This window comes from Pelophylax lessonae (genome assembly GCF_965119305.1).
Source record: "Pelophylax lessonae genome assembly, chromosome: 7".
Taxonomy (NCBI): domain Eukaryota; kingdom Metazoa; phylum Chordata; class Amphibia; order Anura; family Ranidae; genus Pelophylax; species Pelophylax lessonae.
In genome coordinates this window covers 38,504,501-38,522,477 of record NC_138774.1, presented here as the reverse complement: position 1 = coordinate 38,522,477, position 17,977 = coordinate 38,504,501, and the positions used below count along the sequence as shown (strand labels likewise).

At 40.9% G+C, this 17,977-nt stretch overlaps 1 protein-coding gene across 1 annotated transcript in view; it reads right to left on the bottom strand.

Annotated features, from left to right (window-relative positions):
* The window catches only part of LOC309559991 (uncharacterized protein), a 217,167-nt gene that overhangs the window by 58,914 nt on the left and 140,276 nt on the right, over positions 1-17,977 (bottom strand). The window contains exons 21-32 of the mRNA XM_082263472.1: positions 15,160-15,213; positions 15,029-15,073; positions 14,834-14,932; positions 14,670-14,723; positions 13,940-13,984; positions 11,823-11,876; positions 11,574-11,618; positions 10,977-11,030; positions 4,869-4,976; positions 4,726-4,779; positions 4,582-4,635; positions 37-81 (exon numbers count right to left, since the gene is read on the bottom strand). Of these exons, the coding sequence (XP_082119598.1) occupies positions 37-81; positions 4,582-4,635; positions 4,726-4,779; positions 4,869-4,976; positions 10,977-11,030; positions 11,574-11,618; positions 11,823-11,876; positions 13,940-13,984; positions 14,670-14,723; positions 14,834-14,932; positions 15,029-15,073; positions 15,160-15,213 (711 nt within the window). The remainder of the gene's footprint in view (positions 1-36; positions 82-4,581; positions 4,636-4,725; positions 4,780-4,868; positions 4,977-10,976; positions 11,031-11,573; positions 11,619-11,822; positions 11,877-13,939; positions 13,985-14,669; positions 14,724-14,833; positions 14,933-15,028; positions 15,074-15,159; positions 15,214-17,977) is intronic.

Here is a 17,977-nt window from a genome sequence, read left to right as displayed (position 1 = left end):
AAAAAACCTTCAGTGGATAAGGCTAATGATACTTACTGAGGGGCCCCTCTCTCCTCTGGGACCTGATTTTCCAGACAAACCCTACGAGAAAAAGGAATCAGAAACTCATAGAATGATGCAACATAGCATTAATCAGTGTGATCATTACAGATAGTTACAATACCGCTGCAATCCAACACTACACTGCAACTAATGACAAACACTACACTACAATGTAAAATAATACTATACATATGTATATAAAGTATATAAATATAGTCATCCCTGAATGTACTTTATCAAAGCTACTTAAAGTGAACCTATCATCAAAATCATGCAACTTAGCAGTAATCAGTGTGATCATTACAGATAGTTACTATCCAACATTACAAAGCAACACAGGACACACACTACAATTTAAAATTATATATATCATTTTATTTTATATACTGTATATATATATATATATATATATATATATATATATATATATATTATATTATATATTTTTTTTCAGCAGGAACGTGGGGGAATGCAGTTCCGGCACCTTCAGAACTAAATGTATGTAATGGCAAGGGGTGCTGGGGGTGTGCTGGAGGGTCTATTGATGCTGGCTGCTGGGGAATCTATTGTTGCTGGAGGGGATCTATTTTTGCAGAGGAAGGGGGTTTATTGTTGCTGGGGAGGTCTTCTGTTGCTGGTGGGGGATCTATTGTTGCTGGAGTCAGGTCTTTTGTTGCTGGGAGAGGGGTCAATCATTGCTGGGAGTGATCTACTATTTAAGAAGGAGTCTTTGTTGTTGGCTGCTGGGGAATCTTTTGTTGCTGAAAGGGATCTATTTTTGCAGGGGGTCTATTGTTGCTGGGGAGGTCTATTTTTGCTGGTGGAGAATCTATTTTTGCTGGGGTGGGTCTTATGTTGCAGCGGGGTCAGTCATTGCTGGGAGGGATACACTGTTGAGGGAGGGGTCTATTGTTGCTTGCTGCTGGTGCTGGAGGGTCTATTGATGCTGGCTGTGGGAGTCCATAGTTGCTGGCTGGATCTATTGTCACTGGGGTGTCCATTTTACTACTTTTGATCTATTTTACTGCCTTTCTTGCTATCATTAACAAATTCCATACAAAATAATTAATGCCACAAAATGATACTTAGTTCTGTATTCTCTAAAAGGGATGGTACTGGGAGACAGATAAGAGGTGGAACCAAGCACGGAGGCGGGTAGAGGAGGAGTCAAAGGGGGACTCAGAAGGCAGGAGTTCCTGCACCTATTCTCTGAGAAAAAGCCCTGTGTATATATATATATATATATATATATATATATATATATATATATATATAGACATCCCTGAGCTTCTGAATTAACAAAGTCGATTAATGTGAACCTGTTATCAAATGATGTGATGACTCAGCAGTAATCTGTGCAATCCAGCACTGGAACAACAGCACATGACAAACAATGCATGTAAAATATCACTGCTATATAAAGTCAACTTTCACAAAGTCAAATTAAATGAACCTGTCTAGCATAGTCTAAATGTGGCCATTATAGAAAATCTGTTGCCTTTTATGCTTTTTTTTAGCTCATTTTTATGTGTCTGCGTGTGTGTTTTTTTTAGGCTATTTGCTGGCAAATGCCCAATCCAGTAATTTTTTGGTCATATTGGGCAGTGATGTAATGTTCATGATTTTTTGGCTGCTGACAGGTGGCATATCTAATAGCCAGTTTAGAAGTCCTGTCCCGTTTTTTTACTATCCACCCATGAGAAAAGTGTCCAGCATCATCTGCCAGCAGCAATAATCTCCTCTTCTACCTCTATTCACATGAGCAGGAATGTTCTTGCAATAAAATCATTACTATCCATGGACCTATAGGCTAATATCATAACGAGAGGGTGATTGGCATTTTCATGCATGTCTGAAGATTCTCAACCTTACCCCTTCCTCTTTCTCAGTGCAAGGTAATGGGCAAAGTCTGACTCAGTAGGGGTGATTTACTTTACAAAGGATTTTTTACTTTACAAAGGATTTTTTACTTTGAAAAGGAATATTCACTTAGTCAAGTGAATGTGGAGCATTGGAAAGAATACCCAATCATGTGCAAGGAACACAAAAAAAATTGATTTTTTTTTTGTGTGTTATAAATAGGGGATAAATAATCCCTAAATAAGGAATTTACTTTTCTATATATGTAATAAACCAATATAAAGGTGTCTGAATTTGTAAATGTTGCAGGAAAAAATAACTAAAAACTGCAATAATAACTGGACAGCACGGTGGCTTAGTGGCTAACACTTCTCCCTGGCAGCATTGAAGCCATTGGTTTGAATTCCAACCATGACACTACCAATATGGTGTTTGCATGTTCTCCCTGTGCCTACATATGTTTCCTCCAGGTATCCCGGTTTTCTCCAACACTCCAAAGACATGCTGGTTGGGTAATTGGCTCCTGTGTAAATTGGCCCTAGTATTTGTATGTATGAATGTGAGTTAGGGGCTTTAGATTGTAAGCTTCTTGAGGACAGGGGCTGATGTAATGTACAATATATATGTAAAAAGCTCCATAAATTGTAGGCACTATATAGATAAAAATGTCTTCACCAAACAGTCACAGTAGACCCCCATTCAAACTTCAAAGCGTCTTTGAGAATAGGAGGCTTGAATCACAGACAAATATGTCTGTAATACAGTAGAAATGGACAAAGAGCCTTTTCAAGCATGCCTTAGTTATTAAAACAATTAAGTTTTTAAAAAGTATTCACAAGATTAGTAGAATAAATTGCATATAGAATTCCCAACCCGTTCAATCCAGGCGCCATCAGCTAAAGTTCTTAAAGCAAAACTTTTATATACAAATACAGGTGCATCCATACCTTTCAAGAATTTGTTGATGTTCTTGTACATTCCAGGGAGAAATCCAGCATTCTTTATTGCATGAAAGGCCCTCTATCCCCCTCATATGCTGTGGACAAGACCAGTGGCTGAAACAACCCCCCCCCCCCCCCAGCCATTGGTCTTGTACATTCCCCCTGTAGTCAATTGTAAAGCAAGAACGTCGCTGCTCGCTGGTGCAGTGGGCAGACCTGGGAGTCTAAGACTGAGTCTGTGCCTCATAGTTAGTGTTGGGGCGGGAGACTACTGGTCTGTCCTGCCTCCTATGACCTCAGTGAGTCTCTGCCTGCGCCTGCAGCTTACAAAAATATGACATCCATTCCCGATACTGTGGGGACAATGCAGGGGTCTCCAAACTTACTAAATAAAGGGCCAGTTTACTGTCCTTCAAACTTTAGAGGGTCCGAACTGTGGCCAGTGGGAGTAGAAAATGTCCTGGTGTCCGAGGGAGTAAACAATGCCCCATGATTGGTATTAGAGAAAGTAATAGTTCCCCTTCGTTGGTATCAAAGGGAGGAATAGTGCACCATCATTGGTGTCAATGGAAGAAATAGTGCCCCATCATTGGTGTCAATGGGAGGAATAGTGCCCCATCATTGGTGTCAATGGGAGGAATAGTGCCCCATCATTGGTGCCAATGGAAGGAATAGTGCCCCATCATTGGTGTCAATGGGAGGAATAGTATGCCATCATTATGGTCAGTGGGAGGAATAGTGCCCCATTGTTGATGTCATTGGCAGGAACTATGCCCCACTGTTGCTGACAGTGGAGGGTAATAATGCCCTGAGGGCCAAATAAAAGCTAGCAAAGGGCCGCATTTTGGAGACCACTGGGATAATGTATAGTGTCACATCCTCAAAATGTTAAAGTAGGAGAAAAGTGTGCAGCGGTGTGTGTGGGTGGTGTCCTATGAGTAGAACTATCTGCAGCACACACACCCATGGTCCTGCCTGCTCTAAACTCTAAATCCCAGGGCATGATGGGATTTGCAGTCTAAGTGGGCAGCGATGAACACCAACAGGAAGTGACATCGTTACTTCTGAGATCCCCCTACTATAGCCCAAGGATTGAGGAATAACTGGACAAGAAATTACGTCATCAGTTTTGTAAACAGTGAGTTTTATACAAAGTCACATTAACGGTTTTGCTGAAGTAGCCACATATGGCTGTTGTACAGATTTTAACACTATCACGGAGTCCTTCTTTAAAGATTTCCTACATGTTTCTCCAAAGGCTGAGCCCCAGCCAGCAAAGTATGGTAGGACATCATCAGAGCCTAGTGGGTGGTTGGTTTGGTCTGGTTGTGGGTTCTATATGCCCTTTATTCTACTAATCTTGTGAATACCTTTTAAAAAAATATTTTTATTTTAAGAAAGACATTCATTTAGGGAACAAGTCTCTTTGTCCATTCCTTCATTTCCATATTCTACCCTCTAAAAAAGAAAACTAGCCATACATGCACTTTAATTTTGCTTAGGTGATGCTTCAACAGATCTATTTAAAAATAAAGGTTTTTTTTTTTTTTTTAATTAAAAACCATTATAATTTAACCCAAGAACAAGTTTTTTTTTGTATTTGGTAGGAACACATAAATCAATGTTTGCCTTTTTGAACCTCCATGTACACACATAGAAAATGATTATTTAAGTAACAGCAGCCCTCCGGCATAGATGGGACAGACTTCACTATATGAATAGGTAATGTTTCCCATACCCGTGCTCCCTTCTCTCCGTTGGCCCCTGCGAATCCTGGGAAGCCGAGAGATCCCTGTAACGATATAAGGCAGAGTTGATTATAAACCAGCGCAGAGATGGGGGTGCTGCATACCCGTTATGTTCTGCTGTAACCCTCCTTCACCTTCGTCCCCTGACGTCCTGGGTAGCCTGGCAGACCTGGAACACCTAGTTTGCCCTGAAAGACACAATAGACATATGTTAAGTTACGGATCCTATTGGTTTGTTCAGGTTTGTGGGCACACATAAGACACTGCCACATCTCACCTTTTCACCCAACAATCCAAGGGGACCTGGGTCACCAGGGGGGCCCGATCTTCCCTTAGGACCCTCAGAACCATCCTCGCCTCTTGAGCCTGGAACTCCACCCTCACCCTATGTAAAAGAAAAATGAGGAACCATGCATGATAACACATGAAATATGGCACAATTTGATTTAAACACACTGTACAGGCAGCGATAGAGCAGGCTGAACCTGTATATTTGCAACCTATGAACTACTTATAGTAATGGGAGTCACATAAAAGTACAAATCTACTAAGCTGGTTACTTCAGAAATAGTCACATAACTAAGTAATCATTTTTGTTTACAAACCTTTCTATTTAAGTCTCCATTCACACTGGTACGACTTGTCAGGCGACTTGGTCAGCCTGACAAGTCGTGCACCGTCGCTCCCATAGTGTAATACAGGAGCCGTTCTAATAGGAGCGACAAAAGTCGCTCCGACTTAGAAAAAGGCTCCTGTACTACTTCAGGGCGACCTGGAGGCGACTTGCATAGACATTCATTTTATGAAGTCCATGCAAGTCGCGCTGAAGTCACGCTGCACGCGACTTCACAGGTCGCCCCCTAAGTCAGAGCGACCTAGTGTGAACCGGGACTAAGAAACTTATTTATCATAATGTTGCTACATATGTAACTTTCCAAAATGTGGAGATGTTCAATTTTTTGTTCCTCTGGTGGGCTCATCAGTCAAAAAGGTGCTTCCCATGATGCAATGCAAGGTTTCCTCATAGCTCAGCTATCATGTTAGCTGCTGATCAACTAAAATGAACGTTGTTACAACGGTTTAAAGTAAAAAAGAGACTTAATGAGGCAGGGGGTTCTTCTTTAACATTGGGTAAAAAATGACCTTCAGCACATTGAATGGATATAAATAGTAGAAAAAAATCATGAAATGAAGGGAAAAAAGACTTCACAACACCAATGGGCATCTGACGCAAGGGTTATTTTTCTAATGTCCTATATGTCTGTAATATATTGTACCCCACAAGTAGTGGTTCTCAAAAGAATATATCTAGCTTTAATTCTACTCCAAATTTTTGGATGTAAATGTATATATTGGTAACTTATGGCCCAGTACATATGGGAATTTTGTAGTCTGGGCTTGTTGTAAATACTATTATTAACAATACAGTCAGCAGCCTTTAACATCACATTTAAATCGTGTCAGACTGTTATCTTAAAATTTTTCCCTTCAGCACTAGTCAATGGTTCTGAATACAGATCAGAGAGTTGGTTGTTGCTTTGAATAATCATTCATTTGGCTTTAGCAGGCATTTAACAAACACTAGTATTGCTGAAGCTTGCTAAATGTCTACTGAAGCATAGTATATGCTCTGAGGGCTTCCACAATGTTGCTGGACAATTTTTATGTAGAAACATAAAAAAGTGACGGCAGAAAAAATACCAAGTAGTCCATCGAGTCTGGCCATTTTTTATTTTTGGGGGGGGGGTTTCTTATGTTTTGTTTTTGCTTTTTTTATTTTTTTTTAGACCCCGTTCACACTGGGGCGACCTGTCAGGCGACCTGGTAGCCTGACAGGTCGCCGTAGGTCGCCTGCCATAGAGAAGCTGTGGACCCGTTCTAATAGGAGCGACACAAGTCGCTCCGACTTAGAAAAAGGGTCCGGAGCTTCTTTGGGGTGACCCGGAGTGACCTGCATAGACTTCAATGTTATGAAGTCCGTGCCGGCCGCTCCGACAAGTCGGCAAGTCAGATCGCCCCAGTGTGAACGGGGCCTTAGTGTTTTTGTTTTGTTTTTTTTTCGTTAACTTTTTTCTCTGAGTATAGATCTAGGTTCCAAGCCTGAAGCCATTTCTGTTGACTGGCTCACTAGAGGTCATGTCCCCGTGTTCTTGATTATAGATTCATATTAAAAAAAACTGCCTCACTGAACCTTATTCACCCCCTTGATGTATTTAAAACTTTCAGTTATGTCTCCCCTTTTCCTTCTTTCGTCCAGACTGTACATATTAGGTTCCTGAAGTCGCTCTCAGTATATTTTATCCCTCAGACCTTCCACCATGTTTGTTACCTCTCTCGGGACTCATTCCATTTTATCAATAATTTTGTGTAAGTGAGGTCTCCAGAAATGGACACAGTATTCTAAAAAAGGTCTCCTATATAGAGGAATCAGAACCTCCTCCCTCCTGCTGGTGACCCCTCTAGTGATGCATCCTAGAATTCTATTTGCTTTCCTCACTGCCTGGTCACATTGTTTGCTCATTTTGCAATCATCTGAAATAAGTACCCCCCAAATTGTTTTCCTCTGTAGTGCTGACCAAAACTGTACCCCCAATGTTGTATTTTCTCAAGGGATTTTTTTCCCTAGGTGCATTATTTTACTATTAGAAACATTGAACAGCAGTTTCCACAGCTTTCACCAATCTTCCATCAATGCCAAATCATGTTCCATGTTACAGACACCTCCAGGGATGTCAACCCTATTACAAACCTTTGTATCATCAGCAAAAAGACATACGTTGTCCAACAAATAGAACAGGACCCAGTACAGAGCCTTGTGGTGCACCACTAGTGACTCGTCTCTGTTCCGAGTGAATGCCATTTACAACCACATTTTGTAAGCTTAGTACAAGCTTTGTAAGTGCACTGTAAGAGTTTGTATTCTAAGAATATTATTCCTTAAACATTGATAAAATCACAAATAAATCAGTCTGGCGACCAGTAAAAGTGGTGGTACAGCCTGGCAGAGGGCAAGGCAGGAAAGGATAATGTGGAAGGGTGCCCTGTAACTTCCTACAGACATTAAGAACTAGTGCTTCACCTGACTGCAAATGAGCAAGTCAATCATCAAGGCTTACCCTGCAATAAAAGAATGAGTAAAACTCAGACCAGTGTTTCTCAACCAGGGTTCCGTGGCACCCTAGGGCTTCTGAGGTTGCTAGGAGTTCCTTGAGCATTGATGAATTGATCTTTATACTACAATAAACATCAATAAAAGTGGACAATTTTCCACTAGCCACCAATGCAGAGGGCCACTTCACCTTTTTTGCCTGTCATTCTGAACCTATTATTAGTTTCAAGAATATCACTTAAGAGAATTTTATAGGGGTTGATAAAAAATTGTCTGCCCTGGTGTTAAAAATGGTAGGTTTGCTAGGTATGCCACTTTAGTTTTTTCAACTTATTGATTATGCTAATGTTCCATGGCCTGTAGGCAACATCCTTTTTAGGATGGGTTCCCCAAACCTTAAAATTATTTAAAATGTTCCTTGGGAGGTAAAAAGTGAAATAGTTTGACCTCAGCAGAACCCCTGATAGTCGTGCCACATCCCTATTTAAATGGAAGAAGGAAAATCCCCCTGGTGATGGGACTTTAAGGCCCCGTTCACACTGGGGCGATCCGACTTGGGGGGGGGGGCGACCTCCGAGGTCGCGGTGCGAGCAGCGCGCCGCGACCTCGGAGTGGCCGGCACGGACTTCATAACATTGAAGTCTATGACGGTCGCTCTGGGTCGCCCCACAGAAGCTCCGGACCCTTTTTCTAAGTCGGAGCGACTTGTGTCGCTCCTATTAGAATGGGTCCGCAGCTTCCCTATGGAAGGCGACTTACGGCGACCTGTGAGGCGACCAGGTCGCCTCACAGGTCGCCCCAGTGTGAACGGGGACTAAAGGCACTTTTCTGCCCTGGTGTTAAAAATGGTAGGTATGTTAGATATGCCACTTTACTTTCTTCAACTTATTATTTATGCTAAAGTTCCATGGCCTGTAGGCAACATCCATTTTAGGATGGGTTCCCCAAGAACCTGAAAATTATTTAAAAGGTTCCTTGGGAGGTAAAAAAAAGGTTGGGAAAAGCTGACTTAGACTGTAAATGCTAATGGTGGATTAAGCCAATTCTCTAAGTATTTACTACCATTTCAATTTTTATCCAATAATATAAACACATAACAGGTCCAGCTAATCATATGACCATGCCAAAACTATATTACACACTACATAAAACTGTTGATGGTTAAAAACAGTTACATGTCTGCCATTTGGTAGAATCAAAATTTAACCAAGGTCCTACACAAGCTACCATGGTCAATTTTATAATAAAATTCCTTCTGTTGATTCATCAAATTGCAACTATATTTCATGTATGGACATTATGGGGTTGATTTACTAAAGGTTGTTCTCTTTGCAAGGGAATTACTCTTAGCTTAGTGAATGTGGCAACGCACTGCTGATTTCCAAAATCCAATCATGTGCAAGCAAAAATACTGTTTTTCTTTTCGTGATTGGGTATTCTTTGAATTTTCACCACACTCACTAAGCTAAGATAAAATTCCCTTGCAAACTGAACAGTGTGTTTGCCCTTAGTAAATCAACCCCTATGTATCCATTTAAATTTTCCTCTGTTATATCCTTATTTGCCTATTTTCAAATTCATATCAAGTGCTACTGTAAGTAGTAAGTAAGTGGTTGACTTTTTCAGGGTCTTACTGCAAGTTATATCCTTTTACTTAACGTTTTGAAGGTATCCATTCACAATTCACTCTATGGCCCCTTCCACACAGTGTGGGCTCAGTTGGAGTCTGCCTGCTCAGCAGGGAATCTATCCGCTGATCCCCACTGAGCAGGCAGATGGTTGGCCAGTGTCCGCTCCGCTTATGCAGAGCAGACACAGCTGCTCCCCTCTATAGGCGGTCGGATGTAAATGGACCACCTGTCCGTTTACACCGGATTGCCATTCAATCCAATCCACCAGGCTGATGGGGATCTGTACCCCATCCATCTGTTTTTAGCTGATTGGATCGAACTGGATGTCAGCGGTGTAAACTAACACATGTCCGTTTACACCCACTGCTCCAAAAAGGAGACTGAAGGGTCAGATTGGGTCCAAAACTGTGTAATATACCTATTACTTTCACTTATACTGACTATTACTATCACTAGATAGCAGTGAACTTGTTCCTTGTTTCACACTGTCTGATACTGACTATAACCTAAGCCATCTATTTGAAAGCCAGCACGTGTCTTTTGAACTTGAAGTAAAAAATAAAACTCCAAGTCACACACCAGTCATGATCACCTCTTCAACTAATATGTTTAGGCTCAGTTTTTTAAACTTTCACAGGGTATCAGAGGACAGTCAGACTAAATTAAAAAAGTGTTAATGATCAATAAAGTTTTCCTTCAGAGAATTATTGGATGTATCTCTTTTTCACCTCCCCCCTAAGCGCTTCCAGGCGAAATGGGAACTATATACCAAGAATCGATCCAACAGGGGGTTGCTTCCCAGATCCCCTTCTGTACCAAGTACTTCGTAAGTATTCGGGACCTTACCCCATGCACCCCTCTCCCCCCGGATTGTACTAATATCAAAGCCTGTATCTCTTCAAAGATGCCCACGATTGTTCAAGAAACTATATCAGTGGACATTGATTCCCTAATACCAGGAAATAGCCCTTTACTCACTATAAATGTTTAGATCTATTCACCATACTCCCTTGGCTCCTCTAGATGGGAGGGGAGCCAAAGGCCTTTCAACCTCATTATACGAATTGCAGTAGCATAACCTTCATGTTACTAAAGCCAATGTTAAACCTGTTGTTTTGTTTTGGAAAATTCAATAAAATATTTAAAAATAAATAAATAAATAAAGTATTCCTTAACAATGGCAATACCACTTTAGGACACCATAGACTGTCTCTGGGGAACTTATCTAAAGCAGGCCATAGACGGTTCAAATCTCGGGCCGGTTCAGCAGGAATCAACTGAGATTTGAACCATGTATGGGCAGGCTGAATGTACCCAAGGGTACAGCCAGCCTGCTGGATTTTACATGCGATTATTGCTAGTGGCATCACCTGCACCCCCCCCCCCCCCAGGAGAACACAATGGCTACGTAGGAGGGATTACCCCATCAACACTGACTGTGGTCGTGGTTGCAGGCTGAAAATCACTCTGTCTATAGCTTTAGCAGGGACGACACAACCAAGATAATAGGTTACACTTTTCTTCATATCAATACCTAAATCAGCTTCTGCACAGATTTAGAATCATAAACATATATATTTGTGAGTGATATTATGACTGGTAGTGGTAGATCAATTTACATAAAGTAAACTTGTATTTTACTTACCTTATCACCCTTTACACCCACGTCACCTTTGAATCCAGGGAAACCCTCTTCACCCTGAAAAAAGAATTAAGTCAATCAGGTTGGAATTATGAGGATTCCTGTCTTATACAGAAGGTAATTTAAGCCATTAAAGTGTACCTATCACAAAAGAGTATTTTGCTTCTCTGTGCTTATCCTAAAGTAGCACACCCTCTACCACACCCTCTACAAAACACCACACCCTTGGTATTGTAGTCTTTCTAAGCACCACAATTGCTGGGGAGATTTCAGTAATTCCCCTCCTCACTATTTCCTAAACTTGTAAAGTTAAGGGACAGAATATGAGATAACAGTGATCTTGTCTCCTTTAAGTAACTGCCCCACTTTCACACCTATACAAAGGAAACATTTATTGCAGGGTCTGAATTCATATTTATCCTATCAAAAAAAATCAGAAATGAGTGGCCTGAATGTGTCATAAAAGCATAATCCTCAATACTACAGTGATGTCAGCAGTGCCAAAGAAAAATCTTAAGGCTGCAGAAAAATGGCTGCCTGAGCTATGTTTAGGCAATAGGCAAATTTAAAGGGCATTGACTATGAAAGTTTTCCTCTTACCTTCTCTCCTTTGTGTCCTTTAAGGCCCCTGATTCCATCAATTCCCTACAAATGTAAAAAAAAAAGAGACCAGTGGGAGGAAGAAAAGGAAATACTGCACAGAAGGAAATGATTAAGAGATAAAGTACTAGAGAAAACATGGAATCAATCAGGCGTACAAAATGGAAAGATATGAACCAATTTCCAGGTTGAAATACAAGACAAAACACAGTCATGGCTAGGCAAAATATTCAGTTTTCTTAAAAGTACCTTCACACCTCGAGGCCCAGGATAGCCAATAGTACCTTGGGGACCAAGTGGACCCTAAAGGAAAAGAAGTAATAAAGTTAATTGGTAGAAAAAAAAAATTCAATCAATACCATGAATTAACTTCCTAAATCCTGTTTTAGACTAAGAGCAATCATGGCATCCATATTCTTCTTAATCTATTTTTATAAATGGGTATGAATGAGTATAATAATACTAGGGGAACAGACCAACAAAGGCACTAAGGAAAAGGACAAAAATATGAATCCAGGTTGTTGTGCAAGCAAGACCATTCGCATTGGTCAAACTTTGATGGTGATGGATAGATTGGATAATTATTATCATAAATTTAATCATTATTGTATAGTTTCTCAGTTCATTTCAGTTTAATAATTCAGCTAGAAAAACATTCAATTTGGAAAACATTTTATGCATGCATGAGGTATAACTGTAAATCGCCCAAGCTAGGTATTAGTACTCCTGTCCTTTTTTTTTTACAGCACACCACAATTCACAGCTTGTACGTGGTGGTGCACTGCAGTGGAGCTTGTTGGCACCTACTGTACTTTTGGGTGGGGGACCATTCTAAATGCATTACTGAAACCTGTGTTTCCCTTTATATAAGAGACAGATTCCATACTTAATAGAAATATTTCTGTGTATGCAATAATTTAGCATATTAGAATATCGAGTTGCAACATAATACTTTTAGAGCTTTGTGAAGAGGAAGACCAAGTAGTCAACTGTGGTGGGTGGCAAATTATTTTCTTCATTGTGCCATTATTTGAGATTACTTTTAATAGAAATCCACTAAATTAAGGAATTATATTTCACTAGGCCCAACTTAAGGGGCTAGAGTTAATCCATGGGATAGGCTGTTATTATAATCATTTAGTCTCAGTATAAAGATCAGATGGGCGAAGGAAAGGTTTGGGTTCAACGTATTATGGATTTATTGGCATAAAGAGTTTGTTCCAAACATCGCCATACGCTACTCAATGGGTTAGCTGATTGCATCAGTTATGGAAGATTTGCAAATTTGAAAGTTGGTGGAATGATCTGGATACATTATATACTCAATAGAGCTTTAGTATCTAAATAAGGTATACATCTTCTAGTGAATGTGGCCTGTCAGAGAGTAACTGATACCGTCACAGAAGAGATTGAAAAAGTTAACTAGATGTAATTCCTCAGCTTGCAACTAAGATGAGTATTTCCTAACTTTGTCGCCAAGTCCCATTGTTCCATTGTTGGTCTACATGTTCTTGACAAGAACCCAAAATAAAATCATGCTGTTATTAGGATGCTCACAGTATCGGCAAATTATTAACCAAAATACCTGAAAACATTGCATATCTGATCAATACAGACCTCCAAAACCCCACATATTTTAGACACACAAGCTGCACATTTCAGAGCTAAGCCACAGCATATGTAGGTATGCAAGGCCGCTGTTATAAATCATGAGGCCCCATACAGCCTTTCTGATGCCCCCCAACACCACCCACCCCCGGACTGCAGTGAAACAGCGCCACTGACTTTATCCGCCTATGCCTCAAAAATGCAAAAAAATCTCTCCTCTGCTCCCACCTCCTGGGCCCCTCTGTTGACCTGATGGGGCGCAGGGAAATGCAAATTAAGCCCTGGTAAGTGAGTAGGAGCGGGGGTGTGGTCTAGTAAAATCAATTTACTTATTTAGGCAGAAATTAACAATAAAGCTACCCTGGGCCCCCCCTGTTCAGCTAATGGGGCCTGGTACAACAGGACTAGTTGTACTAGCTTATCAGTGGCCATGACTATTGACATTTCATGTCTTGATATTAAAGATCAAGGCTTTCGTCTTGCTGGAAAGGTGAAACATGTTGCCTCTGATCCATCAAACCCAAAGAAAATGGGCATAAAACTAAGTTATTGCTTTTATCATTCAACTAGAGTTTTTGTTTAGTTTTTTTTATAGAATGAAAAATAAACCTGTCTGGCTGCAATATGCAAGAACTCCTATTTTGTGTTAATGTTTTGTCCCTAAATTAAAAATTAAATTCCTTCATGTTGATTTTTTTTTATTGACATTGAAGCTGATTTGCACATAAGTTTCTAGTAAAATATTAAACCAAACTAACCTGGTTTCCCTTGGTGCCTGCATAACCCTCTTTGCCAGGATGACCCTAAGGAAGGAAAATACAGAAATATTCAAAAGCAGGTTAGTGCTTATTCTCCTTACCTTGATCTATCATCTGATGCAATTTCCTCACAAACACCTAGAATCTGCTTTACTTTAACATATATATTTATATATTGTCTCACTTTTAAAGTGCTGTAGTTTTAATGCAACGCCTGTTTCTCTGGATCTATGTAGCACTGAACTCTTATGCATTTAAAAGTAGGGAAATTAAGAAAACAGGCAGTCAATAAATGCCTCATACTAAAGACAAAGGATGACAATTATTTGTTATGCTTAACCATTGTCAAAACACGAATTAGGCAGGATTATGGTTTCTCTTTGCTTAACATGTTCAGTCGTTTGAATTGTTTTTTGCTGATTGCAATACACAAATAATATATAAGGCTTGCTTTCAGCTGTACAATTATCCATATAGAGATATTTCCACTAGAATTTGATAACATGATGGACCTCATGGTTTTATACAGTTACAAGAGGAAGATGCTGTTTGATTCGGTTGATTTGGTTTTACAAGCAAAAAAAAAAAAAACAGAAGAGTGAAGAACCTAACACAGTCATAAAAAATCCACATCTGGTTTATAGAGACATTGACATTTTAATGTTATACATGGAAATTTTATTGTAAAACATAGACAGTTTAATGTTAAACTGGCCCAATGTGTACTTACAGGAGGTCCATCAGAACCTGGAATTCCTGGAAGGCCGGGCTTGCCATGTGGGCCCTGTAAACAAATATTTATGAGTTAAGTTGTAGATGAGATAAGTGTTCTTTCTTTTACAGTATACCACATTTATAATTGCTATACCATCTTTTAAACCTTATCATTATTACCTGCTCTCCTGGAGGACCAACTGGACCCTGTGGTCCAGACAGACCCTGCGTTCCTGGGGCTCCTTGCTGTCCAGGAGGGCCTGGCTCACCTTGTGGGCCCTAAGACACAGACAGTTTTCCAGATGAGAACAGATACTACAAAGACATGGTGTTTATACTGTGTTGAGTTCCTAATTTATATATAATAGAACTTACCAGATTTCCCTTTGGTCCCACTTGCCCATCCCCACCTCTTACTCCCTGTAGAGACATGGAATACAATAATAAATGGCTAAGCAGTATGGTCACTTTTTACATGTAGCACCAAATGTATGGAGAATACTCACATTTACACCTGGGTTACCAGGTGGGCCTTTAGGTCCAAGCAAGCCCCGGACTCCCTAAAAAAAACATGGAGAGACAAAAGTTTACTATATATCACATTGTTCATAAATTGTGATGGGTCATGCCCATCAGGTCTAAATTATTCAGCTAATGTCCTGCACTTTATATATTGTAGTGGGATTTTGTTCTTGAGGAAAGACTATCCAATTTTTATTCAATAGGCAATGGCAAGAATAAGGGCACAGATCATGGGACATGTTTTAAGGAAGTGTGATGCACATCTGGTTTAAAGCGGAACTGCAGCCACAAATAACAAGATAAAAATGGATAGTAAATCAAAACATAAAATACCAAAACAAGTCTTTTGCTGAAGCATTCAGCTTTAATTCAGAGATTTCACTTACAGTACTTTTCTGCTGCTAGATCTCCTTAGACTGATGGTCAGCATCATTTAACCCACTTCCTCTGAGCCCAGGTCGTCATGGACCCTTCCCAGCTTGTTACTGGGCAGTTAAAAAAAGAAGCAGCCCATCTCTCTGTACTCTCTCTTTCTATCAGCATGAGATAGAATCATGTAGTCTGATGAGACCCTTATCCCAGCATGCAGCCCGGCAGGTCAGAAATTAACCATACCAGGCCACATGCCCCCCCCCCACCCCAAAGCACCTTGTCCCCATGTTGATGGAGACAAGGGCCTCTTCCCAACAACCCTGGGCAGTGGTTTTGGGGGTCAGGAGGCAGGGGGCTTATCGGAATCTAGAAGCCCTTATACAAGTAGGCCCCCAGATCCTAGCCTCCCTATTTTTCTATTGCAATGTTTTTTTTTTTCATTCAGCTGTCAGTGGGGAAGGCCGTTGACAGCTGACGACTCATATTCCCGGCCTGCTCCTTAACAACTAGCTATGCCCTATGCAGTGCGCAGTGTATTGTGGGGTGCTCAGTAGGTGAACATCCCACTGAGTGCCGGAAAATTTGGGTGTTTGCCAAACTGGTGAACAGGGGATGTTCGGGCCAAACTTTTGATTGGCTCGAACTGTTCCCCTAACTCTAGTTCTAATCCTTCTCCACTCTATCCAAAACTTAAAAAAGAAAAATGCCTTTAGTTCTACCTTTGGGAGTGCTGGCTATATCTTTTATTTAGCGCCTGTGTCCCTGCTGGGGAGATTCACCCCTCTATTTGTTGTATGAACAACTGTCACTGAAACTAAAAAAAAATTATGATGGTCACTGAAATAAAAGGTGAGGGGAAATATTTTAATGGGGACACTAGTGATACCTGTTTAGGGTGGATTTCCACTCACTTTGAAGAGATTTTCTCTCATTATCTGTTCTCTTTAATGGGACACAGATCACAAGAAATTGGCCAACAGGGATCTTAACTATTACCTAGTCTATCCGAAACAAAAAATATTATATTATATGTAACCTGGGTGCTCTGGTGCTTTCCCCGCTCAGAGCTGTGACCTGATTATGGAGGGATGGAGCCACTGCCAGGATGCAGACTTTGCTGTGCTACAGCCCTGAGTTACCCTGAGCAACCCAGGGCGAGTGGACAGAGAGACCACTGCTGCCATGCCTCTGGATCTGGTGAGAAGGCCTTGCACCCAATGCTTGTTGCTATTACTAGAGATTGAGCCTTTAGGAAATTCCTAAACAGCTACTTTATAGCTCCATTACCACCTGCAAGTCTTGCTGACTGTCTACAAGCACGCCAACAGTTATTGGGCCCCAACGTTTAGCTGGCTAAATAGTCAGGACTAAAGACTGCTCCTTAACAGTTGCTACCCAGAGACCTAGACCTCTTGTTGCTTAGTGTAAAATATACCTCTCAAGAGACACAATACATAACCCTAGCCAATCCCTAAAGCTGGATACACACAATACAACTTTTGTTGTTGGATTTCCTTTAGATTTACCTTCAAATATGTAATGCAATGGCCTGCCTGATTGCATACAAATTGAGAGTGTTTAGGTTTGACCTCCTATTATATGGTTTTGGTAAATCTAAAGGAAAAAATCTAAAGAGAATTGTATAGTGTGTATCCAGCTTTAGAGTGCTCTCTAATCTAGTGTAGTATTATTAGTATTCACATTGCAGTTAGCATTTATTTGCACCATTTATTTCCGATTTGCTGATTTACACATTGATTCCAGTTTAGTGGTGTAAACCCTGATTCTTAGTTACTCTGCTATAGTCATCACTCTGAATTTTACCTGCCGTGTACTCATTTACACCAATCAGCCATAATATTATGACCACCCACCTCATATTGAGTATGGCCCCCTTTTGCTAAAAGCCCTGACCCATTGAGGCATGGACACCAAAGTAATATCCACATGAATGGCAGGACCCAAGGTTTCCCATCAGAACATTGCCCAAAGCATCACACTGCCTCTGCCGACTTGCCTTTGCATACTGCATCCTGGTGCCATCTCTTCCCCAGGTAAGTGATGCACACACACCCGGCCATCCACATGATATTAAAGAAAACGTGATTCATCAGACCAGGCACCTTCTTCCATTGCTCCGTAGTCCAGTTTTGATGTTCTTGTGACCATTGTAGAAGCTTTTAGCTCTGAACACGGGTCACCATGGGCTTCACCGCCCCATACACAACAAACTGTGATGCCCATTTTTTTTTTTTGCTTTCACCACATCAACTTAACCAGTTCCGGACCGCCTGCCGCAGTTTTACTGTGGCAGGCAGCCCTTCCTGCTGAACCAATGTAGGACTACGTTGGTCATGCGCCTTGTGCTAGGGAGCGAGCGCACGCCGCCGCAGGCATGCTCCTGCCCCCACTAGGCAGCAGGGATGCCGA